General features: G+C 39.5%; 1 protein-coding gene across 2 annotated transcripts in view; it reads right to left on the bottom strand.

The window, feature by feature from the left end:
* Nucleotides 1–21520, bottom strand: part of LOC128423785 (guanine nucleotide-binding protein G(q) subunit alpha) — a 91681-nt gene that overhangs the window by 7550 nt on the left and 62611 nt on the right. For both annotated transcript variants that reach the window (XM_053409308.1, XM_053409307.1), the window contains exons 3-5: nucleotides 17679–17833; nucleotides 6459–6587; nucleotides 4517–4646 (exon numbers count right to left, since the gene is read on the bottom strand). In XM_053409308.1, the coding sequence (XP_053265283.1) occupies nucleotides 4517–4646; nucleotides 6459–6587; nucleotides 17679–17833 (414 nt within the window). The remainder of the gene's footprint in view (nucleotides 1–4516; nucleotides 4647–6458; nucleotides 6588–17678; nucleotides 17834–21520) is intronic.

Below are 21520 nucleotides of genomic sequence, written 5' to 3'. Positions count from 1 at the left end.
CCACTTAGATTACTTCAATGGGATCTATGTGGGGCTACCTTTCAAGGTGACTCGGAAACTACAACTAATCCAGAACGCAGCAACTAGACTGGTGATTGGGAGTGGCCACTGGGACCATATGACACTGGTCCTAAAGGATCAACATTGGCTCCTGGTACATTTCTGAGCACAATTCAAAGTGTTGGTACTGACCTTTAAAGCCCTAAACAACCCAGGCCCTGAAGAAGCGTCTCCACCCTCATCATTCAGCCTGGACACTGAGGTCTAGTTCCAAGGGCCTTCTGACAGGTTCTCTCAATGTGAAAAGTGAAGTTACAGCAAATCAGGCAGACGGCCTTCTTGGTAGGAGGGCTGGGTGATACCAGCTTTGCAACATCGTGGTGTATCATCAGCCAAACATCACGGTCTGGTGATATACTGTGATACTGAAAAAACAAGCTGCATTGGCCTCAGCCAGCGAGGTGCCAGGTGCAACTGCCTCAGCTCTCACTGCGGGGAGAGTTTCACCCCAGTGCCTCACAGACAGGGACAAAGCAGCTTGTTTGCACGGCTCAACTGGGGCATGGGAGGGCTCCCGATCCCCAGCTGAGCCAGCCCTGGTGCTCCTCCCGCTCACGTGCAAGCCTGGCTGGGGGCTCCTTTAATTGCTTGGCGTGCTCCCCTCAGCTGAGCAGTTTCACAGAGCCCCAACCTTGCCGCTGGCTTATGGGAGCCAGTGCTGGGCTGAGGTATCCTTTAACTCTGGGTTTCCCAAACTTGGGTCTCCAGCTGTTTGGGGACTACAACTCCCACCATCCCTTGCTAGCAGGTCCAGCGGTCAGGGATGATGGCAACTGTTGTCCAAAAACAGCTAGAGACCCAAGTTTGGGAACCTCTGCTTTAACTGCTCAGCTGAGGGGAGTGGCAACCGTTAACCCCACAGCCAAGCAGTTTAAAGATGCAGAGGGAGGAACAAGATGTATCGTCGCCTCAGCGATGCAGCTTGTTTCTCCCTCTGTGCCGTATGAGGGCAGAGTGGGGTGGCAGTTTCACTCAACGGTGTATCGCTGGTGAAACTGCTGCCACTCCTGAGTCCCTCTGCTAGCAGCACCCACTAGAGGAAGTCAAGAAGTCAAGATATACCACTGAGAGAAGCCGACGTTGTGTCTGCTCCTCATACCAGTCCTGGGTGATATATTGGTATATCACCCAGGCCTACTCGGTAGAGGCACTCACCCTGTGGAATACTCTCCCATGGGATGTCAAACAGATTAACAACTGTATGACTTTTAGAAGACATCTGATGGCAGCCCTGCATAGGTAAACTTTTAATGTTTGATGTTTTATTGTGTTTTTCATATTTTGATGGAATCCACCCAGAGTAGATTGTTGTTGTTAGGTAACAGATTCTTGTATTGCTGTTACTTTGCATGAACATATATATGTATTTGAAGTTGTATTATACAGAAAAAGGCCCACTGGTCCATTTGCCCAGGACAACAAGCAAGAGCTTTCACGATCTCAAACACATGTTCTTCCTAGCATACAAAAGAAATAAAGCCAGACAAAACAGGTATGAAATCACCCTTTTTTCTTTCTTTCATCCTTTTCCCATTATGAAAAGGAGATTTCCCCCCACAATGCTAGTCAAGTGTCTCCAGTTATGTCACATCTTAAGTTTGTGTTCCAGGAAATTCTTAAACTCATTTGGTTAACAGGTTCATATCTGAGCAAAATTTTAACAATACTTTAAATTGTACCTTTTGAATAGTGTGAAGAAATAAGAGAATAAAATTTTCAAAATCGGAAAGATCACATGTGGCAGGGGTTTCAACAGTTTTGTTGTGTAGAAAAGCACTAATCTGTTGCAATGTAAACCAAGGGATGTGGATGTTTTCCAATTTCTCTTTCAGTTCCATTTCCCATTTATATAGAACTCTCTCAGTCAATAAAGTCCCCTACTCCTCCAGCCCTTAATATCTATTGTTCTTTAGAATGAGAAAGCGGGTGAAAATACAGGGGACTAAATAGAGAGATTTCAGAGAAATAAGCTAAAGGTTTCTGTTTCCAGATTTGTATGGTTGTTGGTAACTGCCACCCACTTTTAAAAGAGGGGGGAGGCACTTCAGAACTTTGTTGCAGGCATGTATAGCAGAAGTGGCGCTTCACAGAGCAATTTGCCCAACTGCCCTGTCCCCACTCTATTAAACATTTGGGCCACCCTGTCATAATGCTGAAGTTGGCACGGCCACCTATTGGCAGCCACAGAAACTGCAGCATGACAACAGCATTACATTTTTATGTAAATAGGAAAATACAGAAAAACCCATTCTGTCACACTACACTAGATATAGAGTGATACCAGGACTGGCAGTTTCAAGTGATGAAAACTAGTTATTCTATCATCAATACATTGAAATGAAACTACTTACACTTCAAGAAACCAACAAATGCAATTCAGAAAGCAATTATTCAATTATTCCTTAATAATAGAAAAAAAGTAGAGAAAATTGAGAGGGGATGGATACGGCAATATAATTAAGAGGTCCTCTTTTTATAAAGTATTTAAAATAAAGTATTGAAGAAGGAACACAGCAGAGCAACCACGTATTGTTTAATCTAATAATTTAATTATGAGATTAAAAGATCAAACAAATGCAGAGTAGGGTTATACTATATCATATGCTTCTCTTAGTGGTGATAAAGGATAAAGTGTCCTCAATTTTCCTTTTCTGTTGAGATTTTCATAAAGGCTCTTGACTCAAAACTGAGTCATGAGTACATGAAAATAAAGTCCACCCAGCCTTAAACAAATATGAAAAAACTGCCCTGAGACCTCTGAGTATAGGGTGGTATATAAATTCAATAAAGAAGAAGAAGAAGAAGAAGAAGAAGAAGAAGAAGAAGAAGAAGAAGAAGGAGGAGGAGGAGGAGGAGGAGGAGGAGGAAATGATTTTTTAAAATAAAAACCCCCAACCTTTGTTGTGTTATACAGTGGACGCTTGGGTTGCAAACGTGATCCGTGCGGGAGGCACATTCGCAACTCGCAGCCTGCACATGCGTGGGTCGCGATTCGGCACTACTGCGCATAGCGCAACTTAGTGCTTCTGCACATGTGCCGAAACCCTGAAGTAACCTGTTCCCGAAAACGCACAACCTGAAGCATCTGTAACCCAAGGTATGGACTATACATGCCTCAAACTTGAAGCATGACTAATGTGTTTAAAATCATATCATAAATTAACAAGTTCCCTTACACATAATGACTTCCTTGGTAAGTGCTTTCCAGGCTAGATTATCTCTATGCACATTTGTATTTAAATGTGATTCAATCTTGCCGAAAGAAAAACTCCATGGTAGAAAAAGGAAACACCCAGCTAAATGGGATGGTTCATTGCAGAAGTTCAAAAGACATTGTGATTTGGATACAGATTTCTTCCTGCTATCAGGAAGTTTCCCTCACTGTAGCTCTACTCAAGGAATGTGGCCCTGCTAGTGGAGACAAAAAACCTAATTTTCCTCTCTAGCTCCTCAATGCTGCGCCCCAAAAGCAGGATCCTATGTAGTAAAATACAACCATCAGAAAACAGTAATCAATACATATAAAACTACATTACCTAAAGCCCCCAAAACACAGTCCAGCAGGAAGCGATACTAAAAATTTTGGGTTCCAAATCTAATTTTGTCCCCAAAGCCCAGATAAACAGATGTGTCTTTAGCCAATGGTGAAAAGGTTGTCAACATAGAGGACTAATACACTTTCCCAGCAAAGGAGCTCCACAATTGGAGCACTTCCACCAAGAAGGCTCTGTTTTGCGTCACTGTGCCACAAGCCACAGTTCTTGATGAAACCACAAGGAGGGCCTCAAAACTTCGGCTGGCAGCTATTGGCTGAGAAAGTGAGTAGGATTACAAGCCCCAGCATCCCCAGGGCTACAGTATTTCCGCCCACAGAAGGAGTAGTCGGGGAAGGGAGAGGCAGAAGCACTATGTGATGAACACACATGGGTGAAATTGCCCTAATCTGAAATGATGTGATATACATAAAATATTATTATTTTCATCATGTACTTCCGTGTTACTCCTCTTGACAGTTTGATAAACAAGAGTAATCTGAGCAAAGCTTGTTATAGTATGCCGCCATAAAAGTATCAATTACATGAAATGAATAGACATTTATTTTAACAGGGCTATGCAAAGGGTAAGATAGGGATCCATCCTCTTCCTTGACTGAGGGAATTGTGAACAGGGATTTCATAAAACGCCAGACGAAAACAACAAAAGAGACTCAACAACTCCTCAAAAGCCCAATGCAATAAAATGTCTCAGCCAACTTGCAAAAGACCATGGAAGAACCATCTTGACAAACTTCTTTGAGCAGGGTCTTCCACAACAGGGGTGATACCACAGAAAAGGCCCTGCTCCCAACTATCTGCATAGCCTCAGAATGCCATGGAAAAATGTCAGCACATGGGCAGATTCATATGGGAGCCTTAAATTACTTCCCAGGTAATGGTGCATTTTTAAAATTGCTTACCTCATTGTCTGATTCCACAAGTACTTGATCATATTCACTAAGGGCTACTAGAAACATGATAGAGGTGACATTTTCAAAGCAGTGTATCCATTTTCTTCGCTCTGATCGCTGCCCCCCCACATCCACCATTCTGTAATAACAGCAAAATACATGGGTCAAAAGGTAAGATATAAAAAGCATGGCATTATTTGCATTATTGCTATCAATTAGAAAGGCATTGGATCCAGCCAACTATACACTGGCATTTCATCCACATTTAAATGGAAAACAGGTGTGTGTTCTATATCATGAGTAAACCACAAGAGGAGGACCAGCTTGAGGAGTCGGCCAGTCTGTAGAAGCTCAGTAATAACCAAACATACCTAAATAGAAGTTCAGTGAGATTATTCCACAATAAATTGAGCAAAGGTGCAGCCTTAAGAATTCTGATCATTAATGCCTCAAAGTACACCTTGAATAAAGTTATGGAAAATATCTGGCTTACAGAAATGTTGCATCAAATATTGACACCTGCTTTGCATCCGCATGAGATGTCCTTTAGAAGTAAAACTGGGATATAAAAGATTCTGACAACTAATGTGAACATATAAATCTTGGAAGTGTGTGTGGAACAAAAGCCAGCACGTGATCTGTCTACTTCACCGTTGCATTTGTTTTATTTGAACGAGGACGACCCTATGTGAGTCCGAAGCTTGTGCATTCCCCTCCTACCATTCTGGTGCAGATGCAGGAAAGAGAGTGAACTTTCTCGTCATTTTTGATTAACTAAAGATAACATCCAAACCCTAAACTGCGGTTAATCTTGGTTATGGTTTGTTTGGAACAAACTGGTTTAATAAACCACAATTTGAAGATGTCTTATTTTAGTAAACAATCATAGGTCTGTTCTTGCAATATGAAAGCTCAGTTTACTACTGTGTGAGAATGCAGCCTATATTTTACATTAATCTGTAACAAAATAGTATGCATAGTATGAAATACTCTTTTTTTCAAGAGAAAGCTAGCATTCAAACACATTATATAATTATATGGGGGGATCTAAAGCAGAAAAATGAATAATGGAATAGAGCTGATGGGAAATACTGCACAGATCTGACAAATAACTTTTGTTAGCTAGACTATAATTCCTAAAGACATTTAAGAAATTTAACACAAAGTTATAATGTTTAGAGTGCATAATGCACCCAAATCCGGATTTCAGCTTTTGTTGAGAGGCACTGGTGCCCCAGACATCACTGAGCAGGAGACCTATTCATTACTTTTAGTTCACGTAAAAAAGTTTCTGTACAAGTTGTTATAAACACATTATAGCTAACTGGCATTTTAAAAGATTAAAAATGAAACTTTCTGCTTGATATGGTAAACAGTCTGCTCCTTTAAAACAGATTATGGTAACATTCTGAAATCTTTTAAACATGCACAGCTAATGTCAGCAGAATAAGGTTGTAAAACGCATAAAATGTGAAGATTTCTGTTCACTAAAAAGTTATTATTTTTAAAGTTTGTTTTTAAAAAACTAAAGATGAGGCAGAATTTGTAGTGAGGATTTTATACCAGCAACTGGTTAGTGGATGCAATATATTTATATAAATTTGCAGGTGCAGAGGCACTACTTTTCATTTTAAAAAATGGGTGATTGTTTGAAACTTATATTTAAATTGTACATTAAATTATATGTATGTTGTACATACGTTAATGCAAGTAAATCTCTTCTCTACCCCACATTCTTTAATAATGTAAAATAAGAGGTGGTGAAGATTGCAGTTTGACAATAGTTTCCCTGAATGTGTATCCAAATGGAAATTGTTGTTACCATTTTTAAAAAACGAAAGGAAAGAAATTCTTCAAAATTAATATTTTCTCACAGTTGATTATACATGCTAAAAAAAACCCCAAAATTAATGTATCAAGAATTAACAATTTTTAAAGCCTTTTTCTCTACCTGAAAATGACACTTTGCAAGTCAAATGGGTATTCAATGATTCCTGTAGTTGGAACTCGGACTCTAAGGACATCTTGTTGGGTAGGTAGATAGCCAGAATCTGCTATACGGTCCATATCATTAAGATAACTATAGACAGGAAAGAAACAACAGCAATGAAATATAGTGATACTCTAGTCCTTTTGAAGAAAGACGCAGTATGAATTTAAAGGACAAAGAAAATTTTGAGTGCATGTGGTAAAGTTGTAACAAAGTGTACTGGAATGTAATTAATTCTTGAATAACTGTAGAAGAAACAAGCATTTTGACACCAAGAGCTAACAATTTTGTGTATTATGGCTTTGTTAGTTTTAATCAGTTGTGGCTGAAAATCACCACAATTCCAAGAATGTTCAAAATCTCAGGGAAAGTAATTGAAAAATGGAATTAGCCTGTCACAGAAAATACCACCTCTCACCATGTGGAGGGGTATTTGAACAAAAGATACTCCATGTGAAACAGGCATAGCAGGATTAGCCTTTCCAGGGCAGTAAATCAGAATTTGGACAGGGTACTTGACTGCAATCTGTGGAGAGGGAGATAATCTTGTGTTGCAATCACTCTTCTCCCTTATTGCACAAAGGTTTGATCTACGACGTTTTAATAGGTGCATAAGTAGCAGTGTATTAAGAAACAATATTCAGCCATCTTCCTTTGAAAATGATCTTAAAAACATAGAACTGAATATAAAAGCACCAATAATTACTCCCTCCCCCCCCACAGATCCAAACAAAATGAAAGCCTTTCAGAAGAAACTGATGAAAAGGATACTTCAACTATTAAATTCCCCCCCAAAGAACCAATCATAATTTACAAAACTAAAAGGACACACTAAATTACTCAGGGTAGAGGATGAGAGTATATAGGTGTGGCATTTTCACTATATTCCTACATTAAAAAAGGTAAACTGCCTGCCCAAGAAGACAGTGTGGCTTAAGCCCCTTAGATCCTGCCAGTCTCTAGCCCCCTTGCATTTTTGCACTGCAACCCCTGGGAAGCAGCCCTCCACTTCAGAAACTCTTGATGTGGCTCACTACGTTCACAGGTTCACATTCCTTTCCTGCATTTCACATCAACCTGCCTTGACTAATCAGAAGTTTTCATACAAGATCAAAGACAGGTTAGCGAGGCCTAATGAGGGACTACTGCACAATGAGGAAGAAATAACAGTATCTGACTTGCTTTGCGGGTTACATTCATGTTTCATTCCTACAGCAGAGCGCAATGCCAGGTACATACAGTGGTACCTCGGGTGACATACGCTTCAGGTTACATACGCTTCAGGTTACAGACTCCACTAACCCAGAAATAGTACCTCTGGTTAAGAACTTTGCTGCAGGATGAGAACAGAAATTGCGCAGCAGTCGCGCGACAGCAGTGGGAGGCCCCATTAGCTAAAGTGGTGCTTCAGGTCAAGAACAGTTTCAGGTTAAGAATGGACCTCCGGAACGAATTAAGTACGCAACCAGAGGTACCACTGTATTTCTCATATTGGCGAGTCTCCCATGAAAGGGCAGGTGTAGAACCCACCACATAATCTGGCACCCTGAAAAATAACAACTTGCATTCTGATTTTTCACTCGTACCAAGGGGGGGGGGGAGACAGTAGAAGATGAAAACCAAGAACCAAAGCAGTTTTTCCACTGGTCAGATGGGTTAAGTGGATCCATAACCAAATAGCTCCTCCCACCCACTCCTCTAGAACAGAATTCTTGTTCTATAAAAAGCTTTGTTTTCAAACATGAGGGTACTCTGACTGATTTTTTCTTTATGAAGAAATATCTAAGGGTGCTGCATGTGTGGTTTTTCCTCATAGGAGGCTACTTTTTAAAGGACTTCTTGCTTTTATCATCTTTATTCCCAACCTAGAGTTGCCATTTGACATAACATTTTTAAGAGTGAGTTTGTAGTTGTGATTGTGTGGTCTGAACCTTTGGTCACATGTGACTCTTATTAAAGATTGCTGGGTTTTCCTTTCCACATGAATGGTGGGGTGCTGTGCTCAAATTTTGTGGCTTTGATTACAAACTCGCATGTTCCTCCAGCCAGTAAATGCAGGAGTTATGAGCATGCACACACAGAAACCTGGAAGATGATTGAGCACAGGCCACACAAATGAAAATATTAAAGATCCATTCCAGAACTTTCAAAAAAATATCTTTTTTTATTGTGGCAAAAAGATAATGTTTTTAAGTACATTATTTTAGAATACTAGCTGATTAATAACATTGTGTGGCAGCATGCTGAAAAAAATCCCCTATTAGTCTTGTATGAAGGTGCACTTGATATGCATAAATCTGGTTTGGAATATTTGGTTTCACAGATTGTACAAACCTGCTTAATTCTTAAAAGTGGGTTTTAGAATATATGAATCTATGATAACTTATCAGAACAAGGGCCGTCACATGGCAATGTGAGAGTCTCACCTTATCTAAGTATTATCAAAACTTCTGTTAGGAAAGTAGCAAGGTACGTATGTATTCTGTATGTGTATATATTCACCTGTTGTCTTAAACTGATCAATAATGTATTTGTGCCTGTTGAAAGTCATTCAAGTCATGAAAGCTCACACAATTATTTTTGGAAAAAACACTACAAGACACCACTATCTTTTGTCTCTCTGCTGTTGAACTGGTTGTTAATCAATTGTATTATCTCAGAACAAGTGGAATCTATCCAGCTATGCTATAAGGCTTCCCAGACAAAGTGAATTCTGTCAAGAATGTAAAAAAAGATGTTAACTGCCCCACCAAATTCTGTTTCTTCCCCGTATGCAAGAAGAGATGGACTCTCCCACAGTGGTAATGTGGGCAACCATGTGGGGTGACTTGCGCTATGGGGGAGAAGTGGAGATCAGCCTATTTAAGCCCTCTCCACCCCATACTCTCCCCTCTTTTCACTGAGGCTCCCCCCCCCCTGCCCCTTTTGCAGTGTGGGCTCTGCTAGTCGCTTTCATTGCAGTGACTGAGTAGGAATTTTTTGGGTGACACTAATTGGCCCATGTCACATCTTTTTTGCCTACTTCACACTGTTTCGTGTTGTCTGTGTGACTGGAGTGGCGTTTTGTTTGAATCTGGTTAATTGGCATTTGGTCCGGGTGGGTGAGTGGATTTTGGAAAATATCTGACAGAGTGGTGCTTGGGCCTGTCTGGCGCACTGGGGTGAACGATGACCAACAGGGTCATGGTGTGCATGTCAGGTTCATCTACCCAAGGACTATGCAGTGAGGGGGAAGAATATCATTAGACCTTTATGCAGGATCACAGTGTGCAGCTGGCAGCTGGATCAGGAGATGGGAAAGTTGGAATATTCCCATAAATGTACCTCACCACCCAGATCTCATTGGTTTTGGCTACTTTTGGTTGAAATATTCTGATGGCCAGATTCTATAGTTGTTATATTTTAATAAATATAACTTGCTGCCCATCTTTCTTGTCTCAAGTCTTTTTGAGTGTGTTGGCAATTTCTTATTGTTAGGCAGCCTTTGAATCTCCTCTTTGAAATTTACATTTCTTTCCCACCTCATCCAAAGGACTGTAATGTAATATTATCTAGACTCTCCATGAAATTTTTATCTGTCTGATAACTGTGACCAATATTCCTATCTCCTAAACTACACTGCAAATCCATGCTATACTAGGATTCTGTAGATGCATCAGAAAGTGTTGTGGCCAATTGCTTGTTATACACATATTACCTTGGTAATGCACCTCAGCTCTATCTCTATGGCAACCCAGCAGAATTGCATTAGCAGCCCGTTAATATTATTTTTATAAGATGAATTACAACTATAATTAACTTGTAAAATATGGCCTGTACTAGACATATATTAAGATTTGTAAAAATGTGTGTGCGCAAACGTGCTTCATTTTTTCTTGGTTAAATAGTTAACTGAATGTATCTATCAAAATATAAAAAGCCAGTGACTGAAATAGCCTTCCAGAAACGTACTGTGTGTGTGTGTGTGTGTGTGTGTGTGTGTGTAGGGAGGGAAGAAGAGAGGGAGAGGAAGAGGGAGGGGGAGAGGGAGGGGAGAGAGAGAGAGAGAGAGAGAGAGAGAGAGAGAGAGAGAGAATGTGTGCCGCACAGCTTTCAAAGGTGCCTGAATTATTCTAAGTCTAATGAGAATTTCCAGGAAAAACATTAGAGAGCATTACTGCAAGTATAAATTATGCAAACGAAGAGTGTCAGTTCTTAACCACAACAGTCAATGAGATTTCTTGTCTCAAAGTTGAAGGTCACGACTTTTGAGTAAGTCTCCTTTGGTGCTACACCCAAACATAAATTTCAGCATTCACAAAGGATTAAAGATCTTATTACAGGTTTTGTAGCATGCATATTATTAGTTATGCGGCGCTATCAGAATAAAAGTTGCCTTATAGCACTACACAGGCAAAATGCAAGGGCAAGCCACCACCTAAGCAGTTTTCCAGAGAACCCCAGGGTTCCTTGTAAGCCTCCCTCCAAGATAATGTAGTACAGCTTACCCATCACAACCAAACTTCATCTGCAACATGCAGGGAAGAACAGGCTATGTTCAAGAATGCACTTCCAAGTAATAAAAGGCCAAACTGGCCTGGTTAGTCCCTGGGTGAACAGAATGTGCTAAGAGAAATGCACGGGGAACCAGATGTTATTGGACTACAACTTCCATCAACCCCAGCTAGCACTGCCAATGGTCACAGACAAGGCAAGATGTAGTCCATTAGCATCTACTGTACAAGCCCATCAGTTTGCCATCCTTGTCCCGGCCCATACCTCAAGAATCCTCCCGAATGTGCTGGCATTCCACAGCTGACACAAAAGATTTCCTCACAGACAAACTGATATAAAATGGGTTCTGTGAATGTAGATAGTTAGCAACAATGGCTTTAGCTAGCAGTCTTCCATGTGCATTTTCTGTGGCCTACACTACATACGGTAAATGTTACTAAGCTCAGTTCAGCTGGAACTCTGCAAATGTACAGGGGCTGTGTGTCTCTTTTGGCTTTGACCTGAGCAATGAGCACAGCATCAATACAAGGAATCAGAGGGAGGAAGTGCCGTTCATGTGGTGTCTGCCCATCGAAGGAAGCACCAGTGGTTTCTACCAAATACCTCTCCATAGTAGATGTGATGATAGGAAGTTCTCAATCATAGCATAACATGCCTGTCAAACTGATCCACCAAAGCTCTAGCCATCTCTAATGCAAGTATCTGTTAAGGATAATGATATAATTTCCTGAAATGCGGATGTTTACTTATGCTAAATTACTGGGTACTTTTAACATGGTCCCCCCCCCCCGGCAGTTGCTCTCATGTTTTTGGCTGACTGAATCACATGAGAGAGGTATTTCATTCTGTTGTGACTGTTATTCCAGTAACTGTTATTTTTTAACTGTTTTCTGCTCTCTCTGTGCGTGTGTGTGAGGGACAATGGCTGCTAAGGGAGGATATTTTCAGGATACTGCTGAGGACAGTGTTGTGTCAGCGTGATCTGTCAGAAGTAAAACAGACAGAGAAAGATCCCTAAACGTTAATAGGGAGAAATCTGTGCAGGAGCTCTCTGTAAGGAACAAAGAAAATACTGCCGAGGTGAAAATAAAAACCTCTCACAATTGTAAGGCCTGAGTGAGGTAAAACTCTGGTGTAAGTCTCAACACAGTTTTGTTTATAAGAAGACTTCGATCAACAATTCAAATGGGAACATACCCATGTTTGAATAAGCATGTGATTGTTTATGTTTATGAAAGTAAAGTTAAGTAAAGCTTAACATAGAGCAGCCTCCTGAAGGACTAGATAACTTAACAAGTGGGGAAACCAGCTCTAACAAAAGGGGTAAAGTCCGGTGGGAAAATGATATTGTGACAGCTTATTATAATGTACCCAGAGGCTGCTCATGTTAAGCTTTCCCAAGATGTTTCAAGCCCTTGGATCACTGCAGGAACTAGATTTCTTCAGTATAGGCTGGTTCCTTTCTTTTCTTTCTTTCCTGTTCACCTGCGCCTAAGTAATGCTTTCTTTGGGACTTGTCAGGAGCCTTGTAGGAAGTGCAAGTCAGTGGTATCCTGAAGAGGCGAGTGGATCCCTGTTCTATTTTAAAGCATATTAAGGCCCTTCTCTGTGTGCCGCCTCCGAGAGGGGTGGGGTGGTCACATGAGAACAGGTCTTCCCAGCGGTCGCTCCCCATTTGTGGAATGCTTCAACCAGGGAGGCACGTTGGTGCCATCACTATCTGTTTTTAGGCACTAGTCAAAAACAATTTTATTTTTTTCATTATGTTTTAATTTTCAACATGTTTAACAAATACAGTCAAAACAGCTTTCTCCTTCCTCTTATTTTTGTCAACTTCCCACCCCTTTTTCCATGGAGTTGTTTCTCTGCTTTTACTGCACCCTATTTTCTTTCTATCAAATCATAACCACAGTATTATGATCTAATTACTTCTGATGCTCATAGCTCAAGTCCTGCTAGAAAGTTCATCATACTATAATCTTTCTTTAAATAGTCCGAAAAAGGCATCTATTCTTCCGTACAACACTCATCATTAGATTATCTTAATTTTGCTTTACGTTTTGCCAGTTCTGCATAGCCCATTATTTAACTTAACCACTGCTCTTTTGTTGGAACTTCTTCTTCCTTCCATTTCTGTGCATATAGAATCCCAGCTGCTGTTGTTACATACATAAACAACTTTAGCATGGGGCAGGGGGAGATTTCTACCCCATAAGCGTTTCTAAAATGATTGGCAGTACAGAAGAACTGGGAAGAGGGGCAGTCTTTCAGAGGAGAAAATTGAAGAGTGTCACTGGGCATGTGTACAGTGATACCTCATGTTACGTACCGTCCCCCTTACCAATGTTTCGAGTTACAAGCTCTGCTAACCTGGAAGTAGATGCCCCTTGTTGTGAACTTGGCCCCGGGATGCGAGAGGAAGTTGTGTGCCAGCAGTGCAGCAGCAGCGGGAGGCGCCATTAGTGTCAAGAACGGTTCCGGGTTACAAACGGACCTCCGGAACGAATTAAGTTCGTAACTGGAGGTACCATTGTATTTAGATCTTTTCGTATTGAAGATTACAGCTTTCTTTGCTACTCTGTTCTGTATCAGAAACGACTGTAAATCTATGTGTGTATAAAACTTTGAATAGGAAAGCCGCTAAAAATTTGCACCACACTGAGATAGTCTTTTTTAACACTCAGTAATCAGGTAGTTTAAATGGCTTTATAAAATTATACAGTTTTTACCACATTTGTCACAACAATGATGCAAGCTGATGTTATATAATTGTAAGTTAAAATAGGTACATCATTTGACTACAACACATTGCCTAGAAAATCTAATTAGGGTGTGGGAGGACATGCTCCAATCCATCATTTCTGGTCATTTTCAACACTGCAGATTCTATGTCTGCGGATTCTTCTACATCAAAGATGAGATCATTCTGATGCACAACTTTGACCACGCAGCAAAGACTGAGGGGAGAAACTGCTGTGGTTTATATTCACCAGTTATTTAGCTGAAGGAATGCTACCTTGAGTTTTCCATACAAATAAGTGAAAACAGGGACAGAATCTTACAGTGTATTCCCGTCTCTTAAGAGAAACACTGCCATTTTGGGCTCCGAAATAGGGTTCTTCTTGTCCTATCTGGGATTCTTGGGGACAAGGGAGGAGTTTCAATCCGAGCTAGGAGTAGTTTAGTTCAACCCTATGAAACTTATTCACAGACCTGCATAGGATTTCACTCCTAAACATACTAAATTATATTGTTTCCTTACTGTGATTTGTATTGCATTGTATTAGATGTACCTTGGATCCCAAACATCTTGTGACTCGAATGTTTTGGATCCTGAACGCTGCAAATCCAGAAGTGAGTGTTCCAGTTTGTGAACGTTCTTTGGAAGCCAAACGTTCAACGTGGTTTCCGTGGCTTCTGATTGAGTGCAGGAAGCTCCTGCAGCCAATCGGAAGCCACATCTTGATTGCTGAATGTTTGTGGAAGTCAAAGCGGCTTCCAAAACAGATTCCGTTCAACAACCAAGGTACAACTGTATATTGGAAACATGAGGTCAGACAAATTTTATTTTATCCCCTTCCCTCCTGCATCACTAATATATTAAGATTTTTCATCATTCATAACAACTAAAATGAACAATAGAATTATCAACTACATTTAGAATAAACACTTGAACACAATTTGAAAAACAGAAATATATGGTCTTCGGGCAGCTTAAAAGTACCAAGATCAAAACATGCTTCTAGTAATTAAATTATTTTAAATTTAATTTTAGTCTTCACAGTTGTGTGTGTGTTTTTGTACGTTTTAGAATTCAGTCTTTTTATTTAAATGAGATATGATGGATTATTAGTACAAGACAGGAAAAGATAGATCTGGTAAGGAAAGGATGAGTAGGTATGGGGAAGACGTTTGTGTGTGGCAGCTGGGCAAGGAAACTAATTATCAAGTAATATTATTATAGTCAAAAGTATTCCAGAAAAGCGGGTGCCATGCTACAACAGGGTGAAAGTTCACAAAGGATTTACTAATCACATAGTAAAGAATGCTCTATATAAGGTGTGGACCAGATATCAACAATTACTAGTGTTAAGTTGTGGGTGAACATATCAGATGACACAGCAATTCTCCAAACAGCTCTTGTTTATTCACAGGCCAGGACAGAACTGAACTGAAGGGTTCAGTCATCCTGCTTATATAGAGCTCCAGTACAACGTTACTGTAACAACTTTCTAAAACTATCCAATCACTGAAAGTCACTTTCGATCCCTTATTTGCATAACTATCTACAGTATCCCCCTGCTGGCCCAGGGTGAGAACTTCAGTACATAACAACTAGAACCAAAAACGCCATGGTGGCTGTCCCCGCTAGAGGCATTCACAGTTAAAAAACTAAATATGTAAAGTAATTGGGCAAACTATAGTCAATTATTAAAAGATGATCAGGGACAATTAAAGCTCAAAACATTTGAGGAGGTAAGACATCACCTCACTGTTTGGCTTCAATATCATCAATTAAATAATGTATTTAATTCAGATTAAAAAATAGGGTTCAGGGGAGAAGAATTAAAATTACAAAAAGCAACACTAAAAAATAATAAGAAATTGTTGTCCAAAACTTATGGCCTATAATTGGAACGGGACTAAAAAGACAAGGAAATAAAAGGAGTTATGGTCAAATGGGTGCAAGATATCGGCCACACAATATATACGGAACAGTGGGAAAGGCTTTGGAGGTCGGATATATGCTTTACTGCCGGTTACACTATTAAACTGTGGGGGGCAGTAGAAGACAGGAGTGCTTGGCGTGCTCTGGTCCATGGGGTCACGAAGAGTCGGACACAACTAAACGACTAAACAACAACAACAACAACAACACTATTAAAGAGAATTTAATGAAAATGTGCTACAGGTGATATTTGACACCTTCCAAACTCACCAAGATATATAAATTTAAAAACAATTTATATTGGAAATGTAATAAAGCTGAGGGGACAATGATGCATGCATGGTGGGGCTGTGAAAAAATTAAAAATTTCTGAGGATGTATTCATGAAGAGTTAAAATTTCTATTGAAAAGAAACCAGAGGCATACCTATTAGGCATTTTGGGGGGGAAAGACATCCCACAGGATAAGAAAGGGCTATTTTTATATGCCACAGCCACAGCCAGATTATTACTTGCAAAAAACTGAAAAGGAGTTATTATCCCAACAAAAGAGGAATGGATAAGTAAATTATGTGAATTTATAGAACTGGCAAAGTTAACAGTAGCCACAAGACATCAGACAAATCAGAAGTAAAGGAAGGAATGGCAATGCATTGAGGATTATATGAAAAAACACTGTTCTAAGGTTAATATGTTGATATGCTTAGACTAAGTGTGTAAAGTACATATTCAGACGAAATAGAATATATATATATAAGGAATAATATTCAAAAGACGCAATGTCAATAAGATTAAATAACTACACAGAATGTTGAGTTGGGGGGGAGGGAAGTCATATGGGTGTACAGCGGTACCTCGGGTTAAGTACTTAATTCGTTCCAGAGGTCCATTCTTGACCTGAAACTGTTCTTGACCTGAAGCACCACTTTAGCTAATGGGGCCTCCCGCTGCTGCTGCGCCACCGGAGCACGATTTCTGTTCTCATCCTGAAGCGAAGTTCTTAACCTGAGGTACTATTTCTGGGTTAGTGGAGTCTGTAACCTGAAGCGTATGTAACCTGAAGCGTATATAACCCGAGGTACCACTGTATATGTGATGGTATTGGTTTTCACTAATGTATAGTATAGATGTTTTCTTTTTCTTTTTGCTTGTCTGTTTTTCATATGTTCATTTTTTTTGTATTTTTGTGCAATCTTCAAATAAAGAAAAGTGTTAAAATGGGGGGGAAAATAGTACTCCAGAAAAGCATCTAATTAAAACCTGTATAAGGCAGGTATGTTTAATTATTTTTCGCTTTAAAGACCAGTGGCTAACTTTCAAGGTTGGGAGGGTGTGCCAGTGGTGGGTGTGGCCATCCCACATTCTACATGCGCACTTTCTTACTCACAGGACACAGTCCCTTCTCCTCGCCTGATCCATACAGATCAGCTGAGATGAGGAGTTAATCACCCCCCTCTCCCCAATCTTTCTTCATATGATTTCCTGGGAAGAGCATTGTGCTGCAGCTGTTGGAGGTAGCTATCACTGCTGTGCAGTGGCCGATATTGTCACCAACAAGACACAGGAAGCAGAAATGGTAGCAAATCATCTAATCTAGTTGTGTTTTTTTCTCTTTATGCTGCTGCCAAAAATTTTGGGGAAGCGACAAAAAATTGTGTGTGCCTGTATCAGGCCTGCGGTTCATTACTAGTGTGTGTATCTACACACACACACACACACACACACACACACACACACACTGCTTACCACACACTGCTTACAATCTCAGGATGCCAGTTTTCATCAGACTATGCAGTAAGACAGTGGAGTACATGTACATTTATAAACTAAGTATATTATCAGTAGTGGTATACATTATCCTAAAATAAAACAAGGTATGTATCTTAATTCAGATAGAAAGGAAGTTTGAACAACTAAGATTCCCAGTGACTGGACACCTCAAATAATTCTTGAAAAACAGCTGCCCATGAGATATGTCTAAAGCATTACTATCCAAAACATCTTCCCGTTTATACTTACTATTTAGTAGAATCTGACAATTGATACTCTCGCCGCCTGTCATAGCATTCTTGGATTCCAGGGTCATTCCATAAATACCTTATTGCATCTACATAAGGGTTCTCAAATGAGCACACTTTCTCTATGTCAACGTCTCGAACTAGCTGCGCATTAGCCTATAATAATAAAAACAAAATCCGATTACATTTAAGTGCATTAGACACATTGAACAAAATATATATTAGGTTACTTACTTACACACACACACACACACACACACACGCATAATGTGTTGATAAGAACATTTGGAAATGTCGTTTCCTAGACATACGGTCAGACTTCTTTTCGAAAATATGTGGTAAGTATGTTTTTTTTAAAAAAGTACTTTCTGGAAGGTAAAATGGGTAAAGGAAAAGGACCCCTGGAAGATTAAGTGCAGTCGAATTTGACTTTGGGGTGTGACACTTATCAGAAGGCAATGACAGAACTCAGGATATTGAGATGCAAGTGTGAGTCACAAAAGGAAGTAGAATAGAAAAAGAGAAGTGATTGTTGGCTGACAATCAGAGTAATTTGGACAGAGCAAAGGTGTGTGGACATTCTAACTAGGTGGAAGCTGGGGTGCAAGATGAAGACCTGCTAATATTAAACTGTATCTGAAAATACTTATATTCACTAATTCATTAGCAATACTACAGTAGCATCTATGAAAGCTATAATAAACGTATGTTAACAAATCAAAAGTTGTTAATAAATATAAAATACACTACAAAAATAGTATTATGTTGGATATAAACCTCCAGTAGATTATTGGGAGCATGAGGGAATCGTATTATTTTATTCACTTCATATAACTGGGAAAATGTCAACGTCAATTCATCTAATATAAAAGTAAAACATTTTAACTGGCAAAGATATTGGCTTTAAAATCAAGAATCCCACAGTTGGCTACTGTAAGAACAGGATGCTGGACTATATGGACATTGGCCTGATCACACACGTTTGTCTTATGTTCACCCAAGATAATATGAAGAATCAGCTCTTCTGCTCTCTGTGCCACTTTCTCAAAATGATGTACATGACCTTCACTTGCTCGTGCAGAAAGTGAATTATCCTTGACTCGATTCACTATACAGTGGTACCTCAGGTTAAGTACTTAATTTGTTCTGGAGGTCCGTTCTTAATCTGAAACTGTTCTTAATCTGAAGCACCACTTTAGCTAATGGGGCCTCTTGCTGCAGCCGCGCCACCGGAGCCCGATTTCTGTTCTTATCCTGAAGCAAAGTTCTTAACCTGAAGCACTATTTCTGGGTTAGCGGAGTCTGTAACCTGAAGCATATGTAACCTGAAGCGTTAGTAACCCGAGGTACCACTGTACTCAATACTTGCTTGTAGGGAACTGTCTGGAACTGACAACACAAACACCAACAGAAACTTATTTCCATAACGTGGAAAATCCCCTTCTTTGCTTAGCTATCAGACATTGCTAAACAAACAATTCACAGGCTCAAATTTTAATTTTCAGTTCCTGTTTGAAGCAGCCAAAGAAACAGCATAGTTTCAAGCTAAGGATGTTATCTTTTCTTTAAGCAAGCAGACTGCATTACTGAAAAACCTTTTCAGTAAGTCCATATAGTCTACCAGGTGTTAAAATTTAGGTCAGACATGGGAAGCTGGGGGAATCAGCAATTACTCGTGAAGTCTAATGAATGTCTACTAACATTTAACCAAAAGATTGCACAACATCTTGCAGTAACAGCCAAATAGCACCATGCCTTGTGCTTATATAACACTAGCTTTGTGCAACCCGTCTCCAATAGTTATATTCATTGATGCTACCTGGAACTATAAAATAAGGGGAAGTTACTGGTGCAAGAATTAAAAAGTTTGTTCCTATGTGTAGCTATTAGTTACATTAGAACCAGCTAGTCCTGGTCTTCCTCATTACAGTAAGAGCAATACAGTCAAAGTGGCTCACTTGTCTAGAAATACTGATGCACTATTTGGGACAAACAGCTCAACCCCTTATTCAGCAGTGTAATTTGAATACATGCCTAACAATATGCACACACTGGAGGAAGGAACAGCAGTAAGTATGGAACTTGAGACACTGTTTTTAATCCGTTACCTTTTGCTGTTCAATCACAAGATGCACAAGACAAGTTACTATGATTTTTGTATTTATTTCAATGTACAACGTACCTTTTCCTAACTGTAATTAAGCTGTTTTATGGTAGAATTTGATCATTAGCCAATTAGCTACTATCATGAGTAGTTAATAACACAGCAAGCATATATTGCTGTACGTTAATAATGAACATAGTGTTAGTCAGATAATGCACTTTCCCCTGAAAAGTACACAGACTAATTTATTCAAATATTGCCAAGGATCATTAGTGAAATCTGCAACACACAAAAAAAGGTGACTGCTTAAAAGAGAAATGTCAATAAATAGACAATAAAGTATCCTTGGCAGTTGTTCTCTTTTTTAAAAAGGAAAAGTTATAAACATTAAGTCCGATTGTGATGCATATAACAAAAATGGTCAGACCATGGGCAATATCCCATTTGCAAACGGGTTGCATTCTGAGTCACTGCATGCTTGTGTGAAATTGTGTGCAACCGTAACACCTATTGAAAAAGCCTGCAAACACCCCATTCTGCTCCCCCGCCCCTTTCTGGGATGTTTTTGTAATGTTTTTGGGTCACTTCCGGGTTCGGTGCAATGTGTACCTGCGTGGTTACGCCAATATTGGATGGACCTAAAACGAATGCTGCCTGTATATCCATCAGTATCTTTCCACAATATCTGCAAACAGATCTTAAGAACTGTGGACTTGTTAATGCACTTGATGTAATATTAAATGATATCGGCAAATGCTCAGCACTGAGGAATATTTCTAGTAAGATCTAGCTGTTACAATTGTAGATCAAAGATCTGCAGCAGACGAAATCTACAATTCTGTAGTTGTGAAATGAAAGACTAAACATTCAAGTGAGAACAGAACAGATACAGAGCCAGCCATAGCAAGAAAATGCTGTTAAGTTCCTCACTATGGGAAGCCATGGTTTCCAGTAATTAAACATTTGACGTTATAAAAATGATGGCACATCCATTTTTGTAAGCCACAGGAATGGGAGTTAAGTCCTTTATTTTAATCAAAGGTCTCTTGTGAACATAGGAATCAGTTCATTTGTACAGTGCTGTCTTCAGTGTTTGGCAGCGATTCTCCAAAGTTCCAGACGGGAGTCTTTCCTACTCATACCTGAGATGCCAGAGACTGAACCTGGGACCTTTCGCACGCAAGACATGGTGTTTTCCTACTGAGCTGCTGCGCACTAGTGCCATGATGCCAGACATTAGCTAAATGCAAAAATTCCAGGACTTACAGTATTATCAGCATCAGAAATGCAGAGTCTGTCAAGAGGGTATGGAATAAAGCTTAGAGGTGCACTAGAGCGAGGAAATATGCCAGAACGGTAAAAAGAATATAAAATAGTCACAATGGCCAACAGAAAGGACAAAATATCTTTCTGTTAACATAGGCCTATTCCAAATATATGTAACATGGGAGAGAGGAAAAGAGTGTAACCAGGGTGGATGAAAATCAATGATTTTTTATAAAAAAAAATTTAATCAGATTTTTTTAAAAATTTAATCAGATTTTTAAAAAATTTAATTGGATTTTTAAAAAATAAAATGCCTTTGGAAGAAAATTCTTTTTAAAGATAGTTTTCTATTTAAGTTACGTTATAGTGCAGGAAATAAAGATTTGCTTTTAATTATGTAGCATGAGGCTTTAAATGCAATGTTTAAATGTTTTGGTAAATGAATTCCATTAATCCATTCACAATGTCATGGT

This window comes from Podarcis raffonei, chromosome 11, assembly GCF_027172205.1.
Source record: "Podarcis raffonei isolate rPodRaf1 chromosome 11, rPodRaf1.pri, whole genome shotgun sequence".
Taxonomy (NCBI): Eukaryota; Metazoa; Chordata; class Lepidosauria; order Squamata; family Lacertidae; genus Podarcis; species Podarcis raffonei.
The sequence above is the reverse complement of the archived record's forward strand: the minus strand, read 5'-3'. Positions and strand labels throughout refer to the sequence as shown.